The sequence below is a fragment of the Cryptomeria japonica genome, unplaced genomic scaffold (assembly GCF_030272615.1).
Source record: "Cryptomeria japonica unplaced genomic scaffold, Sugi_1.0 HiC_scaffold_12, whole genome shotgun sequence".
Lineage (NCBI taxonomy): Eukaryota > Viridiplantae > Streptophyta > Pinopsida > Cupressales > Cupressaceae > Cryptomeria > Cryptomeria japonica.
In genome coordinates, this window is record NW_026728834.1 from 2,230,135 (window position 1) to 2,257,018 (window position 26,884).

The window sequence follows — 26,884 nt, forward strand, 5'->3', positions numbered from 1 at the left end:
CTCCTTAGGCTGCAAATTCTTTATTTATATATAGCGAGCGCACTTGAGCAGTGGCCTGGATCTCAGTCAGCGGTGAGCCACAAAACGTCCCCTTGGCGAGCGAGATGACAGATAGAAGCGGCACCAGGCTTCACGTTCAACACCTGGAATACCATGTTGTCAGGATTCCAGGAACTGGTTTTCGTGTGACAGATGGCTGCCGCCTCCACCGTGCTGCCATCTTCGCCCTTCACCCAAACTCTTGCGGTCCTCGTACCTTGCAGATCGTGGCAGAGATACACCGCATATGGATATTGTGAACTGTGGCAGTAATACACTGCCTTGTCTTCTTTGCTCTCGTATTTCACTCCCGTAATGGTATACTCCTGCCTTACAGATTTTGACGTCTTTGAAAAATTCGTCGCCAGCACAGTCAAGCGATTGCTTCCCAGCTTCGACGTGGTGAAATCAATCATGGCCTCCAACGATGTTGGGCAGAATTTGGTTTCGCCCTTCATAGCAGGACTTTCACAATCTTGTAAAGTCTCCTTCATAGCCAGGGCCGTGATGGAATCTGGCGCTATGTTGAGCTCCTTCAACGCTACGGAAAGCTTGTCGGAGGAGAAAGGGATTTCGTCTGCAACGGCGCGTGGAAGAAAATACTTCTGATGAGAATTGGGAATGCTTTCGTGCAGAAAGGTGAGAGGCACTTTGGTTCCGCCTACCAAATCTTTCTCCAGCAGAAGCATGCACAGCGATATGTCCCTTGGCATTTGCGTAATTGCAGCGTAATTGATGCCCGCGACGCACCTCCCAACTCCTTTTGCCTGTTTTTGCGTCCCAACTTTTCTCGGAGGCATCCCCACGTTCACCTTCACTCCTCCCTTGCCCACGTTCACCTCCACTTTCTCATCGTTGGCTGAGATGAGTTCCTTCAGAGCTTCTGGCATGGGTGTTGTGGGCAGCTTCTCGTGCCAGTACGCCATACTCGGAGTCCAAGAGACCCTTTCACCCTGCAAATGCGCCGCTCGGATAGCTGCTACTGACTGTCAATTCCAAACAACAAAAAACTCATAAGCAAGCTAGCAAAGAAAAATTGTTTAGATTCGAGTCAAATTAATTACAAACTATATGAACTTTCTTGAGAAAGCATACAATAAGAAGAATGAAACTAGTTAGAATTCCCATCTTGTGAAAGACACCAAGTTCAATGATTCAGACATACCAAGTGAGAGAGGACTTTGTCCATATAAATACTGAGCTTAAGACGAGGGAAGCCGCCATTGTGGATGCAGGCATACCATACATGCATATGCATGCCCATATCTCAAATCATTTCATCCTATTTGTATTGTGGGACATTTTGATATTATCTAGTTTTACTAAGATATTTCTATGCACTCTTACTTTTATTTGAGCTTTATTTATTAAAAAAAAAATATTTATAGTTTTAGCAGCACGACTCTTTTGAAAAGATATATATATTTTTATAACTTTAAGATAGAAAATATTTTATTTTTTCCATAATGTTATTTTGAATAGTTATTAGTTGTATATTTTTTCAAATTATAAATAGACATGAGGTGGCATATGTGGAAGATATCAGATCAGATCGTATGCTACATTGGTTTACAGTGTCGACCAACTTTAGGCAACTTCAAAAATATCAACGTCCATATCAGCTGATGAAGCGGGAGCCACCTTATTGATAATCACGGGCTAGAATTCAGTAACATTATTTTCTCTCACTTGCAAAATTGAAAAGCAACGCTATCAAAGTAAAGTTATCAGATTAATCACAAATTACGTGAATTCTTTTTTCTGTTTTTTCGGTGATCTGAATTATTTTGTCAATTCAAAGGACAATACCCAAAGCAGAATTTGTGGTATTGTAAACACATAACAAATCATATAAAATTTCATTTCATTGAAAATATATAAGAACCATACAATTTTTGGCAAATTCTGTGAAAGAGAGTTGTGTGCCCTTGAATCCATCCCATTTGGGCAAACTCTATAAAAGAGAGTTGTATGCCTAGAATCTATCCAATTTGGGCAAACTCTGTAAAAGAGAGTTGTATGCCCGAGCCTGTACAATTTAGGCAATCTTGTGAAGGAGCGTATGCCTATAACTCTGTAACTCTATAACTCTCCAACTCCTTGCAATTGGATTCGAATTGGGCTTATTTATAAGCTTTCAAAGAAGCTGAACAACCACCACATTTTTGTCCTCATCAGAAGTTGAAAAGATTTAAGGAAGCAGACCATTTTGTTTGCGAAAAGTTTCCTAAGAAGACTGCATAAATACAGGTATGATTTGTCAGCAATTCTTAGTTGCAGAACGCTACCATTGTTTCTCTGTTTTTGTTAGTAAAAATTTTCATTATTTGTTTTTTAATTAAAACCCCTATTTTTTTTATTGCTCAACTTCATTGTTATTACTAATGTGGGTATTTTCCAAAATCGCTGATTATTGCCTGAGACTTTCATTCATTTATTTGTTCACTGACAGGGGTTTTAGAGAACAGTATCCAGACTTTTTTGCAGGAGCTTTGTTTACTGTGACTTAATTTGAAGAATTTTCATTTAGCTTCATTTTCATTTTCAAGACTTTTGGCTCTATGGCCAATGCATAGGCTAAGGCTACTGATATCCTTCTGCACAGACACTTTGTCCTCAATGTCGTTCTTGTGTTGAGAAAAATTCTCCTTACAAAATCATAGATTTCTCGCTTGAAACGAAGCAGAAGAGCGGAAATGTTTTTTTTTTTATATTCCGTTGTCCACAAAATTCGCCACAACAATGGCAGGAATTTGAGGTGTTTCTATAATGCATATGAATTTTTTTATCCAGCAAATCAATATCAGATTGGACATTTTTGTTGTCCACTTGCATTAGGGATCTTTATGAATTTTGAAAGCCGCGATTAAGAGGAATTTTTTTAGTCTGCACACCACTACAGGCTGGTCTCGTTACCCATTAACTACTCTTTGATCCCAACAAACAATTTCGAGGGGCAAACCATCCTCCCACCAAGTCAGCCATTCGCCTATCAAATATTTGTAGGGAAAATTCTATAATCCTATTCAATTTGACCCTTCCATTGGTGTGCACTTATAGGTTAAAGCTCGGGACTCTTTTTTGCAAATGTAGATAGAAATCTGCATAATACCAATTCCATTCTTATTTCCCTGCAACTGGTAGGGGTTTCACCTTCAAGGTTGTTTGTGCAGTTGCAACAAATAACTCAAGACAAAATTTGTGTGTATATTACAACCATTGCATTTCATGGCAGTTACAAAACCTGGGCATGCTCCATTTTTTCCGTTTGCATAATAGTATTACAGTATCAGCATGGCCTGTAGCCTTCTTACATTGCCTACTGGTGCACTAGGCCTATCCTATGCATTCCGTGTTTATTTTTCAAATTCATTTTGTACTGACATTTTGCATTTCTAATTGAATTTGAGGTCTTGTATCGAATATTGAATGAAGTATTCTTTAAATGAAACCCGTGTGAATTTGATAGTGATAATAGCTATCCTTGTTGAACGGAATCATAGGATTATAAATTTATAAATTTAAGCAGAATACAAGGACACTAGGGCTCATTGAGATTGAAGTTGTGTAATTATTTTGCAAGTGGGTATGATAAAAAAATCACAATGGAGTAAAGTGGATTCCTGAACCTTCCTCTTTTTCCTTTTTCCTTTTTCCAGTTGGCTAAAACTTGAGTGAGCATACATCTAGCTTTACCATTCATGGAGTTTGATAGGGATATTCAGTATTTTAATAGTTTTATTATGCAACGCTTTTTGAATGGATTCGGGGGCATATAAATTTTAGCAGAATATAGGGAAACTGGGGTTCACTTTCCTTGAAGTTGTGTTTTTTTTTTTTCTTTATTATTAGACAAGTGGGTTAGGTAAGAAACACCCAATAGAGAAAAATGGATTCCCAAACTCAGCTTTTCTTCTTTGTAAAGGATAATATTGTGATATGAATTGACAATATAAATGTGTTTTTGTCTGGCAGGGTATCCTTTGCACAACACAGTCTTACAAATTTCACATGCTTACTGCTCAAGGTAAGTAACTATTTCTTAAAGTTGTTTCTTTTGATTTGTTCTTCAAACATATATGACCAAAATATTAGGCTTTGTTTTTTTTTCATCTAGCCTAGGTAATAATTCACTGAGATGGAGTTTATTCATTTGTAAATCCTAGAGTTCTTGTATTCTGTAAGAGAGAGAGATTGTTGAACAAGTGTAGTGTAATTCTTTTAATTTTAATAAAGAAATAGATACAGTTTTTAAAGTGATATCTGAATAATAGTAAATTTCTCTATGTCTTTTGAAATTACCTTAAGGTCATATCTTTGCTTCTACCAGTGTTGATAAGTTAGAGAGATGTAGCTTTCCATGCTAATTTGATAGGTGATGTGACACTTCTGAGGTATCAATAACAGTACACAATAGTTTTCTCCCTCAAAGATAGTTCAATATTAATGTGAAGCTCTTCAACATTTAAAGTTGTTTGAAAACAATAACAATACACAATGGTTTGCTCTCTCAAAGATAGTTTAATATTAATGTGAAACTCTTCAACATTTAAAGATGCTTGAAGACAACTTAGGCTTCAGATAGCTCATCTTGTAGTGTACTCTAGTTCATTTCATGTCATGTTGCTTTCTTTGCCAAGTTAATTGGTTTAGATAAGAAACATTTTCTTATTTATCTTTTACCTTTTGCTAGGATTTTCACCAATTGAATGATTTCATTCAATCAAGAGCATTAGCATAATTTCAATGTTCTTTTCCAAATAAAAGATAAGATATTACATAGTTGTTAGACCATGTATCCCAAATTAGATTATTTTTGTTTTGTAAATAACTAGTTAATTGTCTTTCACAACAAACTTTTGATATTATGCTTAGTTTTTGTAAATCCAAATCTTTTGCACTATTCAGTTGCATTCAGAACCCGCATGGTATTACACACTACACTTTCCAAACTGCCACTTTATACTAGTTTTGAAAACTAGTTCTTAGAACACCACAACCAGTTATCAGTTTTGTACCAAATATCAGTTGTAAATTGTTTTTAAAATCATATTATATATGTATTTTTTTAAAGAAAGATTCCTGCAAGCAGTAAAGTGAGAAAAGTTGTTACCTTTTCATATGTAGTATTATTTATTTTTATACATTTTTTACATGCTCAAAGTAACTTTATACTAGAAAATTGTTCTTAACCTTTGACGGTTCTCATGACAACTTATATTTGGATATGATTTCTTTTGTTGTCCACTAATACATGTCTGTAGCTTTCTGTGACACATCACTGCAACTAAAGTCAATAGCATTTTGTGCTATGCTTATTTATTTATTTATGCCTCAAAGACTATAAAGATAAATTTCAGTCCATGTTCACCTACACGCTATTTCAAGAGAATTAAAAATCTTTTCTTCTCATATTCATACGGTTTTTCTTATTTTGATGCCTTCAGTTTAACCCATCAATCTTAATCCACCTAAGCACAAAAAATACAGAGTTGAATAATCAAGATGTTAAGCTCTAAATCATGAGACAGTTTGAGCAATCTCAATTCGACTATGATTTTACAGCATAGTACTGATATTTCTTCATTTCCCATATTTCATTTTCTCCTAGTGCCCACAATCTCTACCTTTCCCTCACCAGATTTAGCATAAGGCAGGGACTCTAGCTGTATATCACAGCTCTTGTTTTTATTGATCTTTTGAATTTAATCTGGATAATGTTTAAAAACAATTATAGTACAACAGCAAAATTATGTGAGATATTATTTTTGATGGGGTTTGTGGTTGCAATGTGTATAGAGACGTTAGCAAGGAATTCATATGATTTTTTTTATTTTCTCTTTCCAATTAGAAGTATTAGTTCATATAACTTTTTCTTGTTTTCTCCTCTTTCCACATTACTTGTGTAGAGGGGTTAGCAAGGAATCCAATAAAATTCTTATTGTAAAAATTGTATGGTGAGGGTTGTGCTCTTTACTGAGACCCTATAGTAGTCAATCATTGGTCCAAAATTAGTGGGAAATAACTACTTCATTACCCTAATTTGAATCCAAACAATTTAAATACCATTATTCAATGTGTCAACTACTTTGTTAAATTAATAAAATTCAATAAGTAATTAAAAGACTAAAACTGAAAAAAAGAAAGAAAAGAAAAAAGAAAAAAGATAACAATAAAAAAATATAGACCATACATTGCAAGTTGTTAATTGAAGTTCACCCCTTGAGTGCTATGTCTCTATTTTTGCTTCAAATGTGCAACCGATCTATTAAAATTCCCTTGTTTAAACATAGGTATACTCTTGACAAAATCTATAAATACACTTTCCCATAAATGAGAAGGTATTGGAAGTGGCATGGGTAAACCTATTATTTTGTTACCGAGTTCACTTGTAGCACAAATGACACACCCATTTACATATTTTTACATAGTTTCATTCATTTGAGGAAAATAACAATAATGTTGCAACTAAGCTACTGCTTTACGTGCACCAAAATGACCAGAAATAAGAGAAGTATGTGCTTCTCTAGTTACATGTACTCTTTCATCCCTTGGACCACACAATTTACCAAGATCATATAGCAGTTTGTCATGAATGTGTAATCTAGAATTCTTATACTTGTGTACCATGGATTGGTGTTTCATATACATCCTTGAAATTTCCATCTCTAGCATACTATTCGATATAACTTTCATGAGCTAAAGAACTATGCTATAGGATAATACATGGATTAATATAAGGACTTTTTGTCGATGTTATAAATCATCAATTTGGATCAATTAAGGGAATCCTCCTAGATCAATCATCTCTTTGGTGTTACTCATAATTACCTCCTAGTTTCGTATTAGTTAAGTCACATATGTAGACTTCCAGCAGGGTTTTTTAGTCTCTTTATTGATACTTTTTTATTCCCTTTGTAATAACCATCCATCTCTGGAATATTTCAGCCATTTATTTATTTTTCTGCCAAGACCAGTTATCAATTTCTTCATTTAGTCATTCCAAGCTATTTTTGGACACCAAATTTCCTAAACTCTAGATTTTTAATTTATCCTAGTGTATTTATGTCATTTTCCATTTAAAAAGCTCCATATAGGTATTCAAGGCACAAAAAAATCCCTCTGTTTTTTGTTGCAACTCAATGTAGATAATGCAATGTGTTTAGGTAGATTTAAGGTTAGGGTTGTTGGAAATTGACACTATTGGTTAGGTTTCACTATGTTGTCATTGATGGAAACATTATTTTGGGTTCCGACTTCATATGGTGTACCGGCAAGCACTTTATAGACTCTACACCGGCACTAGCACCGACACCGACAGGATAAAATATTTCTTTGGTCACCAGCAATGCAGATCGACATGGTATGGTAAAGGTCATCGGTATTAGAGGCCGACACATCTTGGATCCGGCATCAGCAACTTGTTTTAATGCTTATTCATTTATGTTATATGGCCAACATGTTAATATGATATTGTATATATCCTTGTAAGCCGACATAAGGCATAAATTTGTATAGGGTATATAGGGGAGATTGATTAGATCATTTTGAATAAGGATAGATATGTGGAAGTGATACATGGATATAATGTAATGTGAAATATATCATAGAGACTGTGTATGCGAGGAACTCATTGTAAGGGTTATTCTGGTACTGAGGTTTAGGGTTTTAACTGGAATAGACTGATCTTAAAACATAATTGTATTCTTGCATAGGAGATGCTATATTAAGCAGTTCATATTTCTCTAGATTGTTGTCTGGATTGTTATGTAGTCAGTGAGGCTCCTATTGTGATGAGCAGTGTGGTCTAGGTTGTAAGCCTTCTTGCAAGTGCAGGCCCATCATATATTTTAATATCTCTTCATATGGCCAATGAACTGATATTGTGGGTCACAAACCCCACCATGGTTTTTCCTCTTTGAGGTTTCCCATGTATAATAATGTGTGTTATGTTTCTCATTTATGTATTTCTCTTAATGGTTGCATTGCTTTTTTCAATTTTGTTTATATCGATATACCAATTGGTGAATGAATGTTTTGTTAAGGCTAAAATCTTATATTCTGGTATAACACTAATTCACCCAACCCTCTCAATGTTATTGGTTTCCAACAATTGGTATCAGAGCCTTGTGCGTCAAAGGAAGTTTGACAACTTGATAAAGATCCTGAAACCAGAACCATTGGATATGGATTTGGAGAAGTAGCTTAAGATGGCACTTGAAGATTATGATGCTGAAAGATTGAAGAACTTAAAGCAACAAGATGAGTTTAATTATGCTAAAGAATTTATTCTTGTCCTACAAGAGAGACTATCATCTGTTCAAGCTAGGAGAAAGGAACTTTTGCAAAATCAAGATGATGAAAATGCACTTAAGGAACAATGTCAGAAATTGAGTCAGGAGAACATGGTTATGAAGAATTAAATGCAAGCTATGACTATAAGGATGTCTAAGGAGACTGAGGATAGAAAGAAAAATGAAGAAGATCTTGTTGTATCCCTAAAGAACAAATTTGAAGAGTGTGGTAGGTTGACTCATCAAAATGAGATGTTGAGGTCTGATTTGGTACAATCCCATAGCAATGAGCAAGAAATCGAAAGACAAATGTCAATACTAAGAGATTATTTAACTACTACAACTGAGTAGAAAGAAAAATTCAAGATCAGCTCAGCATAGCTTGATGAGTTATCGAAGAGATAGAGGCGGATTGGAGATTCCACTGGACTTGGATTTGAGCAAGGATAGAATTACGGTACTACTAATGAAGATCAAAACCATAAGGCACTGATAAGGAAGTTCAATACTTATAAATTCACTGGTAGATTTTTTGTTTGCAATAGATTTGGTCACATGGCTAGGCAATGTAGAAACAGAGCAAATTAGAACCCTGATTCTGCTCCCTATAAATGTTCTAAATGAAATAAAATTGGTCATAAGATAAAAGATTCCAGAATGAATGTAAAATTCTATGCTTGTGGAAAATTTGGACATATGGCTAATAAGTGCAGTTCAAATTTCACCGGTTTTAGCAAGGTAATTCAAAAGAACAAGGTTACATGCTATGCATGCAATGAAATTGGACATATTGCTAAGTTTTATAGAAGCAAAAATCCATCGGTTAGAAATGTAGGATCAAATGATAAAGGAAAAGAGAAGGTTAGTGAAATCCGGCAAGATCACACTCAAAGATGGGTTAGAAAGATAGAAGAGCAATCATCAGATGGGATTGTCTCAGTTACCTATTTGATAGAAGAAGCTATTGCTGCACCGACAGTGAGCTCATCCAGTAACTAAGGCAAATGCTTTAGGGGTATGCAAATTTCATGGAAGATGTTCTAGATATTGGAGAGGATTATCCAACATTGATATGTTTAGAGTGAGATCCGGTATCTTTCACCAGTAGTCATTTATGTTAATGGAAGATTAGGGTTTTCTCGATGTATAAAATGCCGATTACACTTTATTATCAACCACCTAGCATTCAAAGCAATTTTAGAGCAATTCAGAGCAACTTAGTGCAATCAGAAGCTATTCAGAGGTGATTAGATTTATTCTTGAGCGATCACATCGACATCTGGAAGGATTTGTTGGAGGTTTTCACTGAGAGTGAACAAAAGGTATTTTTCTTGAATCATGGAATTGGGATCATCTTCTGCTCTTGTTTTCATTGCAAATCCAACTATAGGAGAATTTAAGGACCTCCTCAGGCCAATTTTCAAATTCTTTCCACATGTGGCTAACAAGGAAGATTCAGTTGGAGCATTTTCTCACGTCATGGAAGGAGTGCTATATGTGGAAGATGTTAGGGCCTACATTCATTGTCATATAGAAGACTTAGGAACTTCTAAGATCAAGGGGATGTATATGAATGAACTCATGGGAGAATTTGGTAAAATCAAACTAGCATATAAACACATCAAAGATCTAGGGTTCACAGATATTCTGGATATGCCAGAGTTCGAGGATAAGATTGTCAGATATGTAATAATTAGAGTACATGGGGAATTTATATGGCTGGACAGACCCTAGAAAATTACTAAGGAAGCCATCCGAGCAATTATGAGTTTGCCATCAATAGGGAAACATCCGGATAAGAAAGTATCAAATCAATTCGTGAGGAAGATCATCGGTGCCACATCAAGCAAGAGATCGATGAAGGTGAGCACCATCACCGACATTGACATCAAATTTGGCAATATGGTTGTAGACTACAAGGTAACTCAGTCTAATCGACTGAATTCAGTTTCCAGTTCATGCATTTTGGCTGCTTATAAGCTGATGAGAGAAAATATCAAGTTAGATCTTTGTGACTGGATGCTTGAGGAGTTATTGATCAATTTAGGGAAGATTAAAGGTGAGAAGAAGGGCACGTTCTAGTATGGAAATTTGTTAGTCTACTTAAAGTTATACTTTTTGAATGATACTCCCATTTCTGGAAGGAAGTAATGGGTTTTTGACATCTTGATAGGAAGAAAAATAAAGCAATCAATTGTTGCATTGGGAAGTCTTAGAGTTGATAAGGTATGGGGTTACTTCAAGGCTTTTTAGAAATCTATGAGGTCTAGAATAGGAATACCTAAGAAAATAGTAGAGAAATAATCTACCGACATTTGTTTCATCATGAAGAAGGATGTGACTCTCATGGAGGCAATCAAGCCCTGAAAGATTTGGATAGAGGAAACGGGCTATGAGGTAGATGCATTAATCATTGATGCCTATGCAAAAATTTTGATTGATGCTGCAAATTCTTTATTTATATATAGCGAGCGCACTAGAGCAGTGGCCTGGATCTCAGTCAGCTGTGATACCAAGTGAGAGAGGACTTTGTCCATATAAATACTGAGCTTAAGACGAGGGAAGCCGCCATTGTGGATGCAGGCATACCATACATGCATATGCATGCCCATATCTCAAATCATTTCATCCTATTTGTATTGTGGGACATTTTGATATTATCTAGTTTTACTAAGATATTTCTATGCACTCTTACTTTTATTTGAGCTTTATTTATTAAAAAAAATATATTTATAGTTTTAGCAGCACGACTCTTTTGAAAAGATATATATAATTTTATAACTTTAAGATGGAAAAAATAATTTATAACTTTAAGATAGAAAATATTTAATTTTTTCCATAATGTTATTTTGAATAGTTATTAGTTGTATATTTTTTGAAATTATAAATAGACATGAGGTGGCATATCTGGAAGATATCAGATCAGATCGTATGCTACATTGGTTTATAGTGTCGACCAACTTTAGGCAACTTTAAAAATATCAACGTCCATATCAGCTGATGAAGCGGGAGCCACCTTATTGATAATCACGGGCTAGAATTCAGTAACATTATTGTCTCACACTTGCAAAACTGAAAAGCAACGCTATCAAAGTAAAGTTATCAGATTAATCATAAATTACGTGAATTCTTTTTTCTGTTTTTTCCGTGATTTGAATTATTTTGTCAATTCAAAGGACAATACCCAAAGCAGAATTTGTGGTATTGTAAACACAACAAATCATATAAAATTTCATTTCATTGAAAATATATAAGAATCATACAATTTTTGGCAAACTCTGTGAAAGAGAGTTGTGTGCCCTTGAATCCATCCCATTTGGGCAAACTCTATAAAAGAGAGTTGTATGCCTAGAATCTATCCAATTTGGGCAAACTCTGTAAAAGAGAGTTGTATGCCCGAGCCTCTACAATTTAAGCAATCTTGTGAAGGAGCGTATGCCTATAACTCTGTAACTCTATAACTCTCCAACTCCTTGCAATTGGATTCGAATTAGGCTTATTTAGAAGCTTTCAAAGAAGCTGAACAACCACCACATTTTTGTCCTCATCGGAAGTCGAAAAGACAATCCAATATTGAAAGGTTATTACATTTATATGAAGACAAAAATTAATTAAAAATTAAAATATTTAATACTCGGACTTATTTCTAATCCCCATGACCATCTTGTGAAAGACAGTCAGTCCCACCGACAACATGTTGTAGTGATTTAGAGATACAGAAGTAAACGTGAGAGTCATAAAAGGACGATATAATGTCAGGGCGTACGTGTCCATAGTCATTGGGAATATAGATTTCTTATGTGATATTTAAATAATCATCAAACAGTTTTATAGTAAATGGCTGGTTGTGGCAACACTCTATTTAAATAATCATAGTTTTATAGTAATTTTCATATTATTTTATCTTATTTTTATTGATCGTTTGAATTTAATCTGGATAATGTTTAAAAACAATTATAGTACAGTAGCAAAATTATGTGATATATTCTTTTTGATGGGGTTTGTGGTTGCAATGTGTATAGAGAGGTTAGCAAGGAATTCATATGATTTTTTTTCTTTTCTTCTCTTTCCAATTAGAAGTATTAGTCCATATAACCTTTTCTTATTTTTCCCTCACTTCTCATTAGATGAGTTCATACAACTTTTTCTTGTTTTCTCCTCTTTCCACATAACTTGTGTAGAGGGGTTAGCAAGGAATCCAATAAACTTCTTATTGTAAAAAATGTATGGTGAGGGTTGTGCTCTTTACAGAGACCCTATAGTAGTCAATCATTGATCTCAAATTAGTGGGAAATAACTACTTCTTACCCTAATTTGAATCCAAACAATTTAAATACCATTATTCAATGTGTCAACTACTTTGTTAAATTAATAAAATTCAGTAAGTAATTAAAAGACTAAAGCTGAAAAAAAAAAAAAAGAAAAAGAAAAAAGAGAACAATAAAAAAATATAGACCATACATTGCAAGTTGTTAATGAAGTTCACCCCTTGAGTGCTACGTCTCTATTTTTTCTTCAAATGTGCAACCGATCTATTAAAATTCCCTTATTTAAACATAGGTATACTCTTGACAAGATCTATAAATACGCTTTCCCATAAATGAGAAGGTACTAGAAGTGGCATGGGCAAACCTATTATTTTTTTACCAAAATTACCAGAAATAAGAGAAGTATGTGCTTCTCTAGTTACATGTACTCTTTCATCCCTTGGACCACACAATTTACCAAGATGATATAGTAGTTTGTCATGAACATGTAATCTAGAATTCTTATACTTGTGTACCATGGATTAGTGTTTCATATACATCCTTGAAATTTCCATCTCTAGCATACTATTCGATATAACTTTCATGAGCTAAAGACCTATGCTATAGGATAATGCATGCATTAATATAAGCAATTTTTGTCAATTTGGATCAATTATGGGAATCCTCCTAGATCAATCATCTCTTTGGTGTTACTCATAATTACCTCCTAGTTTTGTATTAGTTTAGTCACTTATGTAGACTTCCACCTGGGTTTTTTAGTCTCTTTATTCATATTTTTTTTATTCCCTTTGTAATAACCATCCATCTCTGGAATATTTCAGCCATTTCTTTAGTTTTCTCCCAAGACTAGTTATCAATTTCTTCATTTAGTCATTCCAAGTTATTTTTGGACACCAAATTTTCTAAACTCTAGATTTTACATTTATCCTGGTGTATTTATGTCATTTTCCATTTAAAAGCTCCATATGGGTATTCAATTCACAAAAAAATCCTTTAATTTTTTGTTGCAACTCAATGTAGATAATGCAATGTGTTCAGGTAGATTTAAGGTTAGGGTCAAGGTTACATTATAGTTAGTGTCCACATTGAATTAAGTTAGGGTAATGGTTATATTAGGGTTACAAATTAATTAAGAGAAATATTCAATTTTAGATTAAATTAGGTTTAGGGTTGGGTTTTAATTGGGGTTATAGCTATAATTAGGGTTAACATTAGAATTGCGGTTAATGTTAGAATAAAGATTATATATCAAGTTATAATTATGGTTATGGTCAATATTAGAACTAGGGTTAGGGATAGGGCAAGGTCAAGTTTGAGATTAGGTTGAGTTTTTAATTAAGATTAAGGTATGAGTTCTTAAGTTCAATAAGAGTTAGGATTGAGGTTAGGTTAGGTTAGGATTCTTTTAGGCTTAGGGTTAGGGTTCAAGTTCAATGAGGGTTAGGGTTAGAGTTCAAGTTCAATGAGAGTAATATATATAGCAAGCGTAGTTGAATAGTTATATGGATCTCAAGTGGCTCTGAGCCACAAAACATTGCCTTGTAGAGACTAATGGAAGATATAAGTGACATATAATTGTTTATTAAAATATTTCTATGGATGTAGGCATAACACATGCATGTTAATATTTCAAATTACATTATTTTATTTTTGTCTTTATCTTATTTTTATTGTGGGATATTTTGATATTTTTGGTCAATATCTACTATCACATTATTTTCTTTCTATCTTCATTTTATTTTAATCATGGGAATTTGATATTTTTAAAACACACATACTAATGTACTTTATAAAGATATTTCTATGGATGCATGCATAGCATACATGCATGTGAATGTCAATATCTCAAATTACATTATTTTCTATCTCTCCATCATATTTTTACTGTGTAACATTTTGATATTTTTTAGATATGTAGTAATGTATATTAGTAAGATATATTTGTGTTCTATTAATTTTATTTAAGATTTATTTAATTATTAATTTTTAAAAAAGATATGTGTAGTTTAGTAGCTTGATTCTTTTAAAAAGATGTGTAATTTTATATGTTTAAAATATAATTTTCTTCCATAAGATTATTTTGTATAGTTTTCTGTTATTTTATATATTTTTAAAATATATCATTTATTTATTTTTTAAATAAAATTATTTAATATTAATACATGCATTTTAAAAAAAATGTTTTATATTGAATGCAAAATTCGATAAACTTTCTTTGTAATTCCCATAATTCATATGGCTAAAATGAAAAAGAAAAGACTAGTTGTATTATTTTTTCTTACACAACAAACAGGTTTTGAAGGGACTCAAAACGCTTTAACAAAGATCTACAACAAGTAGCTGGATAAAGATATACCCATTTTAAAATAGAAACCCAAAGTCAACAAAAAGTGAAAACCTAGCAAAAAGACAGCAAAGAGGAAGAAACTAATACAAAATTTTTAGGGCCTTCGCAACCTTTGTTTCCAGTTGAGTCATGTTTAGAGCAATTTTCTTGAGTTCCTAAATTTTTTGGTTTGCAAATTTCTTCTTCAAGTTGGCTTTGGTTCTTTTGGATGGCCCAACCATTTCCTCCTATTTTTTATCTATGGAATCCACATCCAAGGTAGCTACTTCTTGATGGATAGTTTCTAGTTTCCCTACCATGGTATTTACACTTTCAACAAAACTCTTCACCACCTTGTGTCTACATGTAACCAGAGAGATAAGGTTCCCATTGACTTTCTAAAATTTATTCTCCATCTGACTCAGTCTGCCTTCATATTCTTTCTTGAGTTTATCTTTGAGAAAAGATATTTTTCTATCATAATCTCTCTTTATATCACTTACAGTGCTCATCGTTTTCTGCACATAGTCCACAATTGATTTTCTCTAGTCCACCATCCACTATTTTACACCTTGATTTTCTTGTTTCCTATTGACTGCCCGAAGTTTGATATTGATGCCCTTGATCTCATGGAAAGCCCATTTAAACATCCTAAAATTATCCACAATTGAATCATGGGTAATGGCCAAGACATCATCTGGGTTCTTTCTATCCAAGATAAGAAAAGACAAATTTGTATTTAGATCATTTGAGAAGGGGGTCTATCACTCCTAATGGGTGCAAAAATGGACTTATTCGGGATAGAATTGTAGGAGGGAAGTGATTCAGAATTAAAAGTGGACACAAGGGATGCTTTGACTCTCTTAAATTTGTGACCAATCTTCAAGGAAGAGTTTGGCTCAGAGGAAGACTAGTTGTATTGTTTACTCATTATAATATCATATTTACAATCAATATGGATCGACCAACTTGATATAGAACTACAATATAATACTAGAGACACACATTATTACTTTAATGAATTCAATCAAATGAGATGAGAAGGATGACTAATTTAATAAATTATTTACTAAATGACCCTGAAACACTGTTTTTGGAAATAACTACAACTGATTCTTAATATAACTAATATTTTTGAAAAGCTATCTATTTGTAATTCAAATTCTACATTTAGGATATGAAACTAAATTAATGAGGAAATCTTATTGAGTCTTCTAATCAAATATTAAAATCAATGAAATTAGATGCATGGATATTTATTTATAAATTATATACTAGATAATATACAAATTAAATGAAATATCTTATATAAATTATATTAGAAGCTCAGTCTAAAATAATAGCATTATTTTTTAATATGTTGGTGTGAATGGAGTGTTATCTAATCAACTCATCACCTAGGTTCTATTGACACTAATTGTGTAAGTTTACTTAGGATACCCACAAGATACTTATCACTTAAAGTCTCAAGTCATAATCTGATTACGACACATGTCATAATATTAGATAATATTATGTTTCATTTTGGTCTATATAACACATTGGCTCTTAATGTAACTGAAACACTATTTTTTGAAATAACTACAACTGATTCTCAATATACCTAATATTTTTGAAAAGGTATCTATTTGTAGTTCAAATTCTACATTTAAGATATGAAATTAAATTAATGAGGGAATCTTATTGAGTCTTCTAATCAAATATTAAAATCAATGAATTTAGATGTATGAATATTTATTTATAAATTATATACTAGATAATATACAAATTAAATGAAATATCTTATATAAATTATATTAGGAGTTAAGTCTAAAATAATAGTAATAGTTTTAAATATGTTGGTGTGAATGGAGTGTTATGTAATCAACTCATCGCCTAGGTTCTATTGACAGTAATTGTGTAAGTTTACTTAGGATACACATAAGATACTTATCACTTAAAGTCTGAAGTCACAATTTGATTACGACACATGTCATAATACTAGATAATCTTATGTTTCATTTTGGTCTATATAACTCATTGGCTCTTAATGAAATTTTATTTCATTATAATTCATTATCATTGTATACTTGCGTCTTGTGATAGATACTCTTATTCTCTCACATTTGATCTCTTGTATATTTTCATTGGAGCTCTTAAATCATGGATGGTTACATATTTAGCAAAATCTTGCATGGTATAAAGCATTCCATAAAAACTCATTCATGATACTAAATCTTGTGGGATTACTTCTTGATAGTATAAGATCTCCACTTTTTATCACGCGATGTCTTGAAAAATTAAGAAAACTTGATAATAATACTAGATCCTATGGGGATCTTTGTGAATTTGTACTATAGGTTCACTTTAGATAATGTTAATGTAAATCTACTATCATCATTGAGTTCAAAGGTCTAATGTCCCAAAATATTAGATTAAAATGTTACAAAATGTAATGCTCCAAAATATAAGATTAAAATGTATGACTTTTTTTCGATAAAACTCGAATAATTTAAATAATTTAAATAATTCTTGTAGGGTATAATATTTATTTAAAGAATAAAACACTCCCAAATTAAACATTGATTTACATCAATCTAGTCATAATTTCAAATAATTGAATTAAGATAGATAATAGCAAATAATAAAAAATATAAAAAAAATTAACAGAATGAAATCAAGAAATTGACACCCTCAAATTCTATTAATATTCATATTTATGGACTTAATTCAGCTATCATATATATATGGCATGATATTATTGCGACAAGTATCACTCTAGTGTCCAAACCATCCAAGTATTAAACTTATTTGGTACCCATTTGATAATTTTTTTATTTTCTTTTGTTTTCCTTACCTCTTCATTTCTTAATTTCTCGGGGTGAGCTTGGCCAATAAAGAAAACTATAATATGGATAAATTCAATCCAAAGTTTATTTCTTTTATTTTACATACTATGAAACAATGAAAGTTAAATGAAGCTATATTTTAAGAAATTTTCAAGTACTCTCATAGATATATGATAAGATTTTCAAATCTTTTCTATAATTTCTTTCTCAATTTATATTGTGCTTATCATACCAAACTTAAGGATTTGTTCTATAAGTTCATGGCGGTCTATTAGAGTGGTTTTGTTAGAGAAATTTTTGGTTGACAATATAGATAGATTAGTGTTAAACTCTTGGAGCATGTGTTAACCCCTAAGGAATTTTTGGCATTAGTGTCAAATGGTTGATATTTCCTTGACATTTGAAGCATTGACATTTTATGCTTGCCGTTGAAAACTTGTGCATATATGGTTGTGACTAAGTCACTAGGTGATGGCTAAGTGGTTAAGCCACCTAAGTGACTACCTGAAACATGTTATAATGTTTATTCACCGCACTGACAAGGACATACCAGGCATATTGGTTTGTTTTATTATTTCCCACTGAAATACTTGGTGAGTAGGACATGACATATCATCGGCATTTTGTAGAGGCATATTATATGGTTTCAAAGCTTAGCTTTGTAAAATCTTTATTTTTGTTTTGAAAGCCTTTAAGATCGAAGTAGGGCACACACATGGAATTCAAGTTTTTGTTCTCAACCAAGGAAGTTGCAATAAGTGTGCATGACAGTTTTTCATGGGCAATGCATGATAGTTTGACTAGGAAAAACATGGAAATGATAGGAAGTTTGAAGACGTCTTTAGGTGTTTTCATTCCAAAACCCATATTTTGTGTTTGTTAATCTCTTTCTAGCATTTAGTAATGTTATTGTTTGAATTCAAACTGTTTGAGCAAAATTGTTATTTTCTGTTGCTTGAGTTATGAAAGTGATTAAGGGGAGTTTGATTTGTGTAGACACTTAAATTAATTATTTGCATTAATTAATTTAATTCTCTCTCACATGATTAATTTATTTAATTTTGTTAATCCTTATTATTTCTCAGTATTGAATAAATTTAATTTAATTAATATTGTCACTATAGTCCAATAATTAATTTATCAAATAAATTAATTATTTCCCTATTCTTCTAAAGTCCCTCCAATAATTATTTCCTCTAAACCCACTCAGTTAATTAATTTTAATTAATTAATCTAGTCATGTGATTCCTACAAATCACTTTTTCCTAATCCCACTTAGCCTAATTAATTCTTCTAGAATCTTTCATAATCCCACATATTATTATTCTTCTATTTTAAATTCCCTGCTCATGTCACATCAACATTGAGCCTCTCAAAGAAATTCAAATTTATTTGAATCCCTCTATGCATCCTCATTTTTAAATTTCAAATTCTTTTCCCCCCTTATTATTATTCTTCAATTTTAAATTCCCCACTCATTTCACATCAACATTGAGCCTCTCAAAGAAATTCAAATTTATTTGAATCCCCCTATGCATCCTCATTTTGCAATTTCAAATTTCTTTCCCCCCTTTTCCCCAAGGAATTTTATATTCTTTTTTATTCCTTCAAGGTATCCTTGATTGATGCCAACTACTTCAAACCAATCCTAGCCCTTCATCATCTTTTGATCTCCACCCTCCATTTAAAATTTGAAAATCTATAAATGGAGGCCACTTCTCTCATTTTAACCATCTCTTTATATTCTATCCTTATACTGTCAATTTTTATCTTTCAATCATAAATATAGCAATCTTCATTAGGAAGACATTGTATTGCTTTACTGTTAAAATGAAATGATTCTATGAAGGACTCATCACAAGCTTTTAAACATAAAGAATCATTTTCATTAACTTCATGTATAAGATTGAAAGCTTCATACTCTGGTTGCATGTAAATCTGAAAATTTTCATCCTTTGTATTTTTTGGAACAAGATAACTTTCCATACTATTAAAACTAAAAGTTTCTATTTCTAGGTAATAGAAAGACCTCAAAAAACCTTTTTCATTCAATCTCGTAGGTTCTCTAATGTTGTCTTGATTATTCTCACTTACCATTGTTTGACTTGCATGAGACTGAACCGTTTCTTGCTGAACTTCTTGCTCATTCATGACAAGGTAGTTGTAGGGGAGAGATGAAACTGAGATGAATGGAGCCTCATCATCATAAAATTTTAATTCTTCTTTCAATTGGGATACCTTTTATTATATTCTTGCAACAACCTTGTCTTTTCTTTTAGCTCTTTGAGCTTGTGAAATCTAACAAAAAGACTTCTCCATAAAAGAGAAGATACATGATCGTCTGTTATACTTAGTTTGGTTTTTACAACATGAGAAATTATTTCTTTGTAGTGATCCCAAAAGTCATGCAACACTTTATCATCCATCTCAAGAATTTACAAGCTGGTGGGACTTGGTCTTTTCCCCAATCTTGCAGCCTTTTGATTTTGCATGATGATTTAATAGAGTCGCCAATCCTACACACACAGAGATAAATCTAAAAATCTAAGGAAACCAAATGCACTAATCTTTGATTCTGAGTCCCCAACAGAGTTGCCAAAAATCTATTGGTAAATAGATTTGTCCCTTTCCTGAAATTTATTTGTTTTCTTTGAACAAAATTATAACTCTTGTATGCCCCTTTATGAAAGGAAACAAATTACCAACAATTGGATGAATTAATTAAAATCCAACCTCTGCATTAGAGGGAAGCTCTTCGTATGATTTGCAATGAATTTAATACAAAATTAAATGTTGACACTTTTTACCAGAAAGCATGGAAAGGCTTTAGCATTCATCCATCAACACAAAACAATGCCTTCAAACTGAAACAAATATAATATTCTGAAGATTAAATAGGAGCTCACTAACTCTAATTCAAACACACGTTCACTTTATAAATTTAGAGCATAGAAAATGCACAGCAGTATTGATGTCTAATCAATACTCTCTCATGCCTCACAGGACAAGGGGGATCAACATAACTCAATACACAATAAATCTGCTAACAATTAATAGTAACCATGAATTCAAAAAAAAACATAGAAATAATTGATCATAAAATGATATCATGCCCATAGTAGATTTCTCAAGAAATATTGCTAATCTTTAAACACACAAATTCAAAGACTGCACACCATAACATTTTATTGATAATCATCGATTCCAGTTTAAAGCAATTCATAGAAAAACAAAATGGATATTGTCTGTTGCTCGAAAAATCATAGTTTTTCTAGCCCCTTTCTTTTCTTTTTCCCCCATATATATAGTCTCTCTTGTTTTTAAGAGACTTTCAGTTATCAATAACTAATTCCTAGAAATATTATTAATTAATCTTTTCTTTAATCTTTTATCCACTTCCAAATAACTTTTTTTAAAAAAAATCTTCAAATCTTTTATCTCAGAATTTTTATAGACCCATACTTAGAGATAAATAACTTTTTAACGTGATAATATTTGTCCGATCGCGCCAGTGAGAATTTAGAAAACTAGGTTTTCTAAAACATATTAAAAATACAGCGCGATCCAGCAGTTGAGTTGACAGTTATGCCCCCCGCACTGAGATTGATTTTTTCTCTCTCAGAAAATTCATGGTTATAGATTACATTGAAAATTATAAACATTAGACATGCCAATGTTATTGGATTATTGAACTCGCTGAAATCACTCTGAACCTGCATCTGATGAATTTGAACTCTGAATTTGAACCTCCAAAATTGAACCTTGAACCTTGAACCTGCACGCTTGAACCTGCGCACTTGAACCTTTGAACCTTGAAGAAAAGAAGGTTCAAAGTTCAAGTTCAAAGACCAAAAATTACAATGAACCCAAAATTTGAACTTTGAACCTTTTTTACTTGTGCGCTTGAACCTATGGGCTTGAACCAAAAAGGTTCAAAGTTCAAGTTCAATGAACAAAAATTATGAAACCCGCTTCAGTTGAATTTGAACTTTGAACTTGAACCCGAACTTTGAACTTTTTGAAAAGGTTCAAGGTTCAAGTTCAATGGCAATTGTTCTTTTGGGTTTCCATAGGAAAACCTCCATAACTTTTTACTGAGTGCTCTGTTTCTTATGAAATTTTAACTATAGAATAAATGGGCCTAGTACAGCATAACCTAGAAATAATTTTTTCATAGGACATATAAGACTTGAGATTTAATTGTTTGCGTATATGGGTAACCAAAAAATAAAACAATTAAAATCTCCCAGCCAACATGGAGTTTGGCCATAAAAACTTCAGCATTAAAACATTAACAATAACTAAGTTTTAGTTGATTATGAGGCTCTAGGAACAAGCAAAAATATAGGGTAAAAAATGAAAAAAGGCATAACCTTTGCATATTAACTCGGATTTTTTATTTTCTAAAAGTGTTGGAAAGATGATTCAGAGATCTAATCTATGGTTTAAACCATTTTTTCAAGATTTGTCTTCAAAAATTAGTTGAACACGTCCAAATTTGACCTTTCCTTTGAGAATTTTTGAGAATTTTTTTTTTTGAAATTTATCAAAAAGTCATAAGGAGTTCACTTTTGAAAGTATGGTTTTTTTTAGATAATCAGTTTGGTGTGTTTTAATCACATTTTCAAAATGGGATTAAAATGAACTCTACACATTTGGATTTCGAATTAAAAAGAGCAAGTGTAGTTTAAACCCAAGACCCACTTATGTATGCTCTCCTCTCGCATCCTAGTGTCGAAGTTGAGTACACTTGAAATAAGTGATCTTGTTTTCATTTTTTATTTTGTATCATTTCATTGTGTTTTTTCATATTAAGTCAAAAAATCCAAAAAGAAATCATAAAACCTAAAAAAGACATAAAATTGAAAAAAAAAAAAAATTCAAAAAATCAAAAAATCATAAAAATCAAAACATTTCAAAAGCCAAAAAAAAAGTGCATTACCCGAGACTACTAACCTATCTTCTACAGGACATCGGCCCAAGATTCCACTCGTCAAAGATTTCATTGATCCAACTTTGAGGCTACTAACATGTTTGTTTTGTAGGTTGCCTAAGAAAATTTGACCAAATGTTGTATTTTCTTAATCATTTTTCTAGGCACTTACTTTCAATTAGGGGTAAAAGATCAAGTGCTTGATTGTGTTTGGGGAAAGTGTAGAGGTAGGAGAGTATACTCTTGTCTATATAGAAAATCAGAAATATAGACCCCAGAATCTTTTTAAGTTTGTTGTGTGCATACCTTCCTAATTTGTTTGACACATTCACATAGGCATTGGTGAGAGTTGAATGACCCAAGTGAGTATGACTAAAACCCAAGCATTCCAATTCACTATAATAAATAAGCCTCTTGGGATGAAAATTTTGGAGGATAGAGCTATTTTAGAGTTCACTCTCATATCGTGCATTCTGTACGGCCTTTTGGCCTCGATCATGCTTACATGACTACATTTTTCTCAGTACTTTGTAAGGCTATAGGCCTTAATCACACTTGGGTGACTACAAGGAGTAGTCTTCAAACAAAAAATCCTTACTAATAGCCTCAGGATTAGAAGCCACCCAGTTCACCTTTAAAAGGTGGATAATCTTTTTGCAAGGGGGATAGTAACTCCCCCAAGAGACTTGCCATTTTGTGCTCCCATTAGTGTTTGGAGTTGGCTAATACAATATTGAGAATCCATTGCGTGAGACTTAGTGGTCATATTCTGATTAGCTATTGGGTGTGTACCTGAGTCAACAAGAAAAGGTTTTCCTCCTCAGCCAACTTCCTAGGGTAACATGATGTTCTTGATGTATTTGTTTGAATCAATGGCTAATGTGTTTGCTATGTCTTCTTGCCAAGAGTATAATTAGTCTATCCAAGTCAACATCCTAATCATCATAATCTGAGTCATTTCTTAGTCCCTAATCATTTCCATGTCCTATTCAATTCATACCCAAATCATACCCTAGTCATATAAAAACATTGAACCAACCTTCATCAAGTCCAAGTCATAACAAAATCCAAGTCTTCCAACTACGTCAAAACTCCGCTCACTTTATATTTAATAAGATGAAGTTGTAAAAACATCCTAAGAAGTCAATCCACCACCCAATCAAGAAAAAGAAGCTCACACAAGCACAACTCATTAGACACCGAAATTTTTGGTATACAAATCGCAAACTCTTGCTTAAACATAGGACCTTTCTACACCAATATCATGATTACATACATGGTCATAGAAATGAGTTTGATGCTAGTCATGAACTAAGAGTATGAGATTTACACTAAGGATCTAGCTTATCTTTCAACACCAACAATCACCAGAATCAGGGTGTTTGCATACCCTCATAAAACTTACCATTCAAACCAATCACTTATTGAGTCATGTTTATACCAAGAATAGTCTAGTTATCAAGTTTATTCTAATCATCACTATCACTTCTCTTTGATCTTTCATCATCAACATTTTCTAAGGACTTAGCACATCAACCAATCTTCAATCAATCATCTTTAATCAATCAATCCTCAATCAAATCAATTCTCAATCATTCGTCAAATTAACCTCACACTAAGGTTTTATGCCTTGTGAAGTTTTATTTAGACCTCATCCTTAATCAATCAATCATCCAGTCTTTATGCTTGGGAAAGAATTCTCCCCAAGTATCTTTGCCACCTCCTTTGGGTCGATCAAGACTCTTATCTTATGTCTTTATTTTTCTTGGGATCATTAGTCAATCCTTAGTAGAAGAAAGGCTTCGATCATTATCCTAAGGGCCAAATATTACCCAACTTGGTTGTTACCTTGCTTGTGGTTTCATCAACATCCCCCACCTAAAATCCTCATCCAAGGACTAAGGTGAAATCCTAATCAAACTTGTGTCCTAATCTAAGGACCCCATTAATCAATCAATCCAATTTCATCAAATCCAAACCAAATCCAAAATCCAAGATGTTTTCTAAGTCCTTTCATCAAATATTTTTCTTCCAATCAATATTTCTAAGGTTATTCTTGTATGGTCACAACTCAATCCTGAAAGAAAAAGATGGCCAAACAACAATATGACATGCTGAACATTAATGCCCTATATCAAGACTCTACATAAGGTTCTGCCCAAAATGCGTAGCCTGACATCCAAGATCAATAAGAAGAAGGGGGCCCTGACATGGTTGACCAAGATGAACTCTCCCCAAAAGTACAAACATTTTGAAAGTACAATCAAGAAATGATGGAGAAATACATCCGATAGAATCCTAGTGGTCTTATAAAGACTCTTATTGAAAATAGAACTCGACTTCCCCCCAATCTTGTTAAATCCATTCTTGATCAACAAACACAAGGAGGTCTTGCTCCTACCCACATCGTCACACCTATCCTTCAACCCCAATCAATTGCACCCCCATCTACCATTCAAACCCAATCAATAGCACTCGTGGCATCCGTGCTCATAGTCTCCATCCCACCTTCTTCCTTCTTGGCTTCCATGTCAATATCCAATCCGATAACATAAATTCTCCAACATGCTTCTATGCCCTCTTCTTCTACCCAACCATATTTCTCCATTTCACAATCCTCCATTTCTCTCAACAATGTCGCTAATTTTATCCAGGCCTCACTTCCCCCCATCACAACAATTAATGGGTCAAAACTGATTATCACTTAAGTCCTCGTGACATCAGTCATCACATCTCATGTCCGCTATTCTTTATCATATCAATATATTAGTGGTGGTAGAACATCTTCCATAACCCATCCAATACTAGATGCGAGCACAATCCATCATGTTCAAAATCCACAACAAGATATCATCAAGGAAATCTAGGACATGACAAACATCATCAAAAAATGAAGGAAGGGAATAACAAGAGGAAACCTTACTCATTTCAGGAATTTTGTCCCTATCTTTATGACCCATCCATATCAGTTGCACCATACCCATCAGGGTTTAAAATGCCTAAATTCACAAAGTACGAGGGCAAAGGGGACCCTCGAAACCATGTCAGTGAGTTTAATATCTTATGCCAAGAAGTCTCTTATAGTGACTTGTATCTTCTTAGGCTCTTTCCTAAGAGTCTCACGGGAGACGCTCTTTCATGGTTCTCATCCTTGCCTTGAGGTTCTATCACCTCCTTCCCAAACTTAGCAAAAACGTTTGTGGTCCACTATGCTTATAACATTGTTAACAATGTTTCTATGATGGACCTTTGTAACATGAAATAGAGGCCTAGAGAAACTTTTGCTAACTTCTTGCAAAGGTGGTGACACCTTATTAGGAAATTCTAGTGGGATATGCCAAAACAACATCAAATTGAGTTATTTCAGAAAAAATCTAGTACCTGAACTATCTAGACCGTTGACATCTCAATGTATAATTTTTTTCCAGAAGTTGACTGACAAGGGTTTAGCCCTTGAACATGTCTTGTTAGAGGAAGGTACCCTAAAACATTATCAAAAATAAAGTCAAAATTTCTCCTCATATCACAATAACAAACCAAAATTTTGGTCCAAAAACAAGAACATAGTCAATGATGGTGTGAGTGAAGCAAAATGGGTCCAGACTGTGGCCTCTCCTCCAAAACCCACTACCATCAATCACCAATTCAACAATCAAAACAATCAAAATCAATCCCAAAAATCTTTTAATAATGTCTCAATTCAAGGGCGACCACCCCAATCTAACAATAGGATTCCGAGAGACTTTACTCCTCTTGCTGAGCCCCTTGAGGTTGTGTTCCAAAATCTTGTCCAAGCAGGTGCAGTAGTCTTCTTGATGACTCACCTATTTGATCCTAATAAACTCAAACCTAGGTGGTACAATTAGAATGAGTATTGTGAATATCATCGTATTAATGGGCATGATACACGAAAGTGTATGAAGCTAAAAATATTCATACAAGATCTTATTGATAAGGGTGATATTGAGGTAGCAACAATAAAACCTATTAACAACAATGACAAACTAAAGATGTACCAAGAATTGTTCCCAAAACATGAAAAAGGCAAGGGATCATCATCTAATGTGGCAAACTATGATTATACCAACCATGTAACAATTTGTGACTCTTTAGTAGGTCGCATTGAGCCTGCAGATACCCATGTCAATGTCATAACTATCCAAGGAGCTAAACCTCCCCCACCCCAAAATAGACCT

General features: G+C 33.2%; 1 protein-coding gene across 1 annotated transcript; it reads right to left on the minus strand.

Moving 5' to 3' along the window:
• Positions 1–62: 62 nt before the first annotated feature.
• LOC131860462 (BURP domain-containing protein 5-like) lies at positions 63–25,359 on the minus strand. Its single transcript, XM_059214864.1, has 2 exons — positions 25,150–25,359; positions 63–1,025 (listed from the first exon to the last, which is right to left on the minus strand). Exons 1-2 carry the CDS (start codon positions 25,357–25,359, stop codon positions 63–65), a joined length of 1,173 nt encoding a protein of 390 aa, XP_059070847.1.
• Between the last annotated feature and the right edge of the window lie 1,525 nt (positions 25,360–26,884).

Coding starts and splice junctions, on each gene's coding strand:
- LOC131860462 (XM_059214864.1), bottom strand. CDS start 25,359: ATGGGGGGAAGTGAGGCCTGGATAAAATTAGCGACATTGTTGAGAGAA. Junction 1,026..25,149: donor CCACGAGTGCTATTGATTGG/GTTTGAATGGTA, acceptor TGGAATTGACAG/TCAGTAGCAGCTATCCGAGC.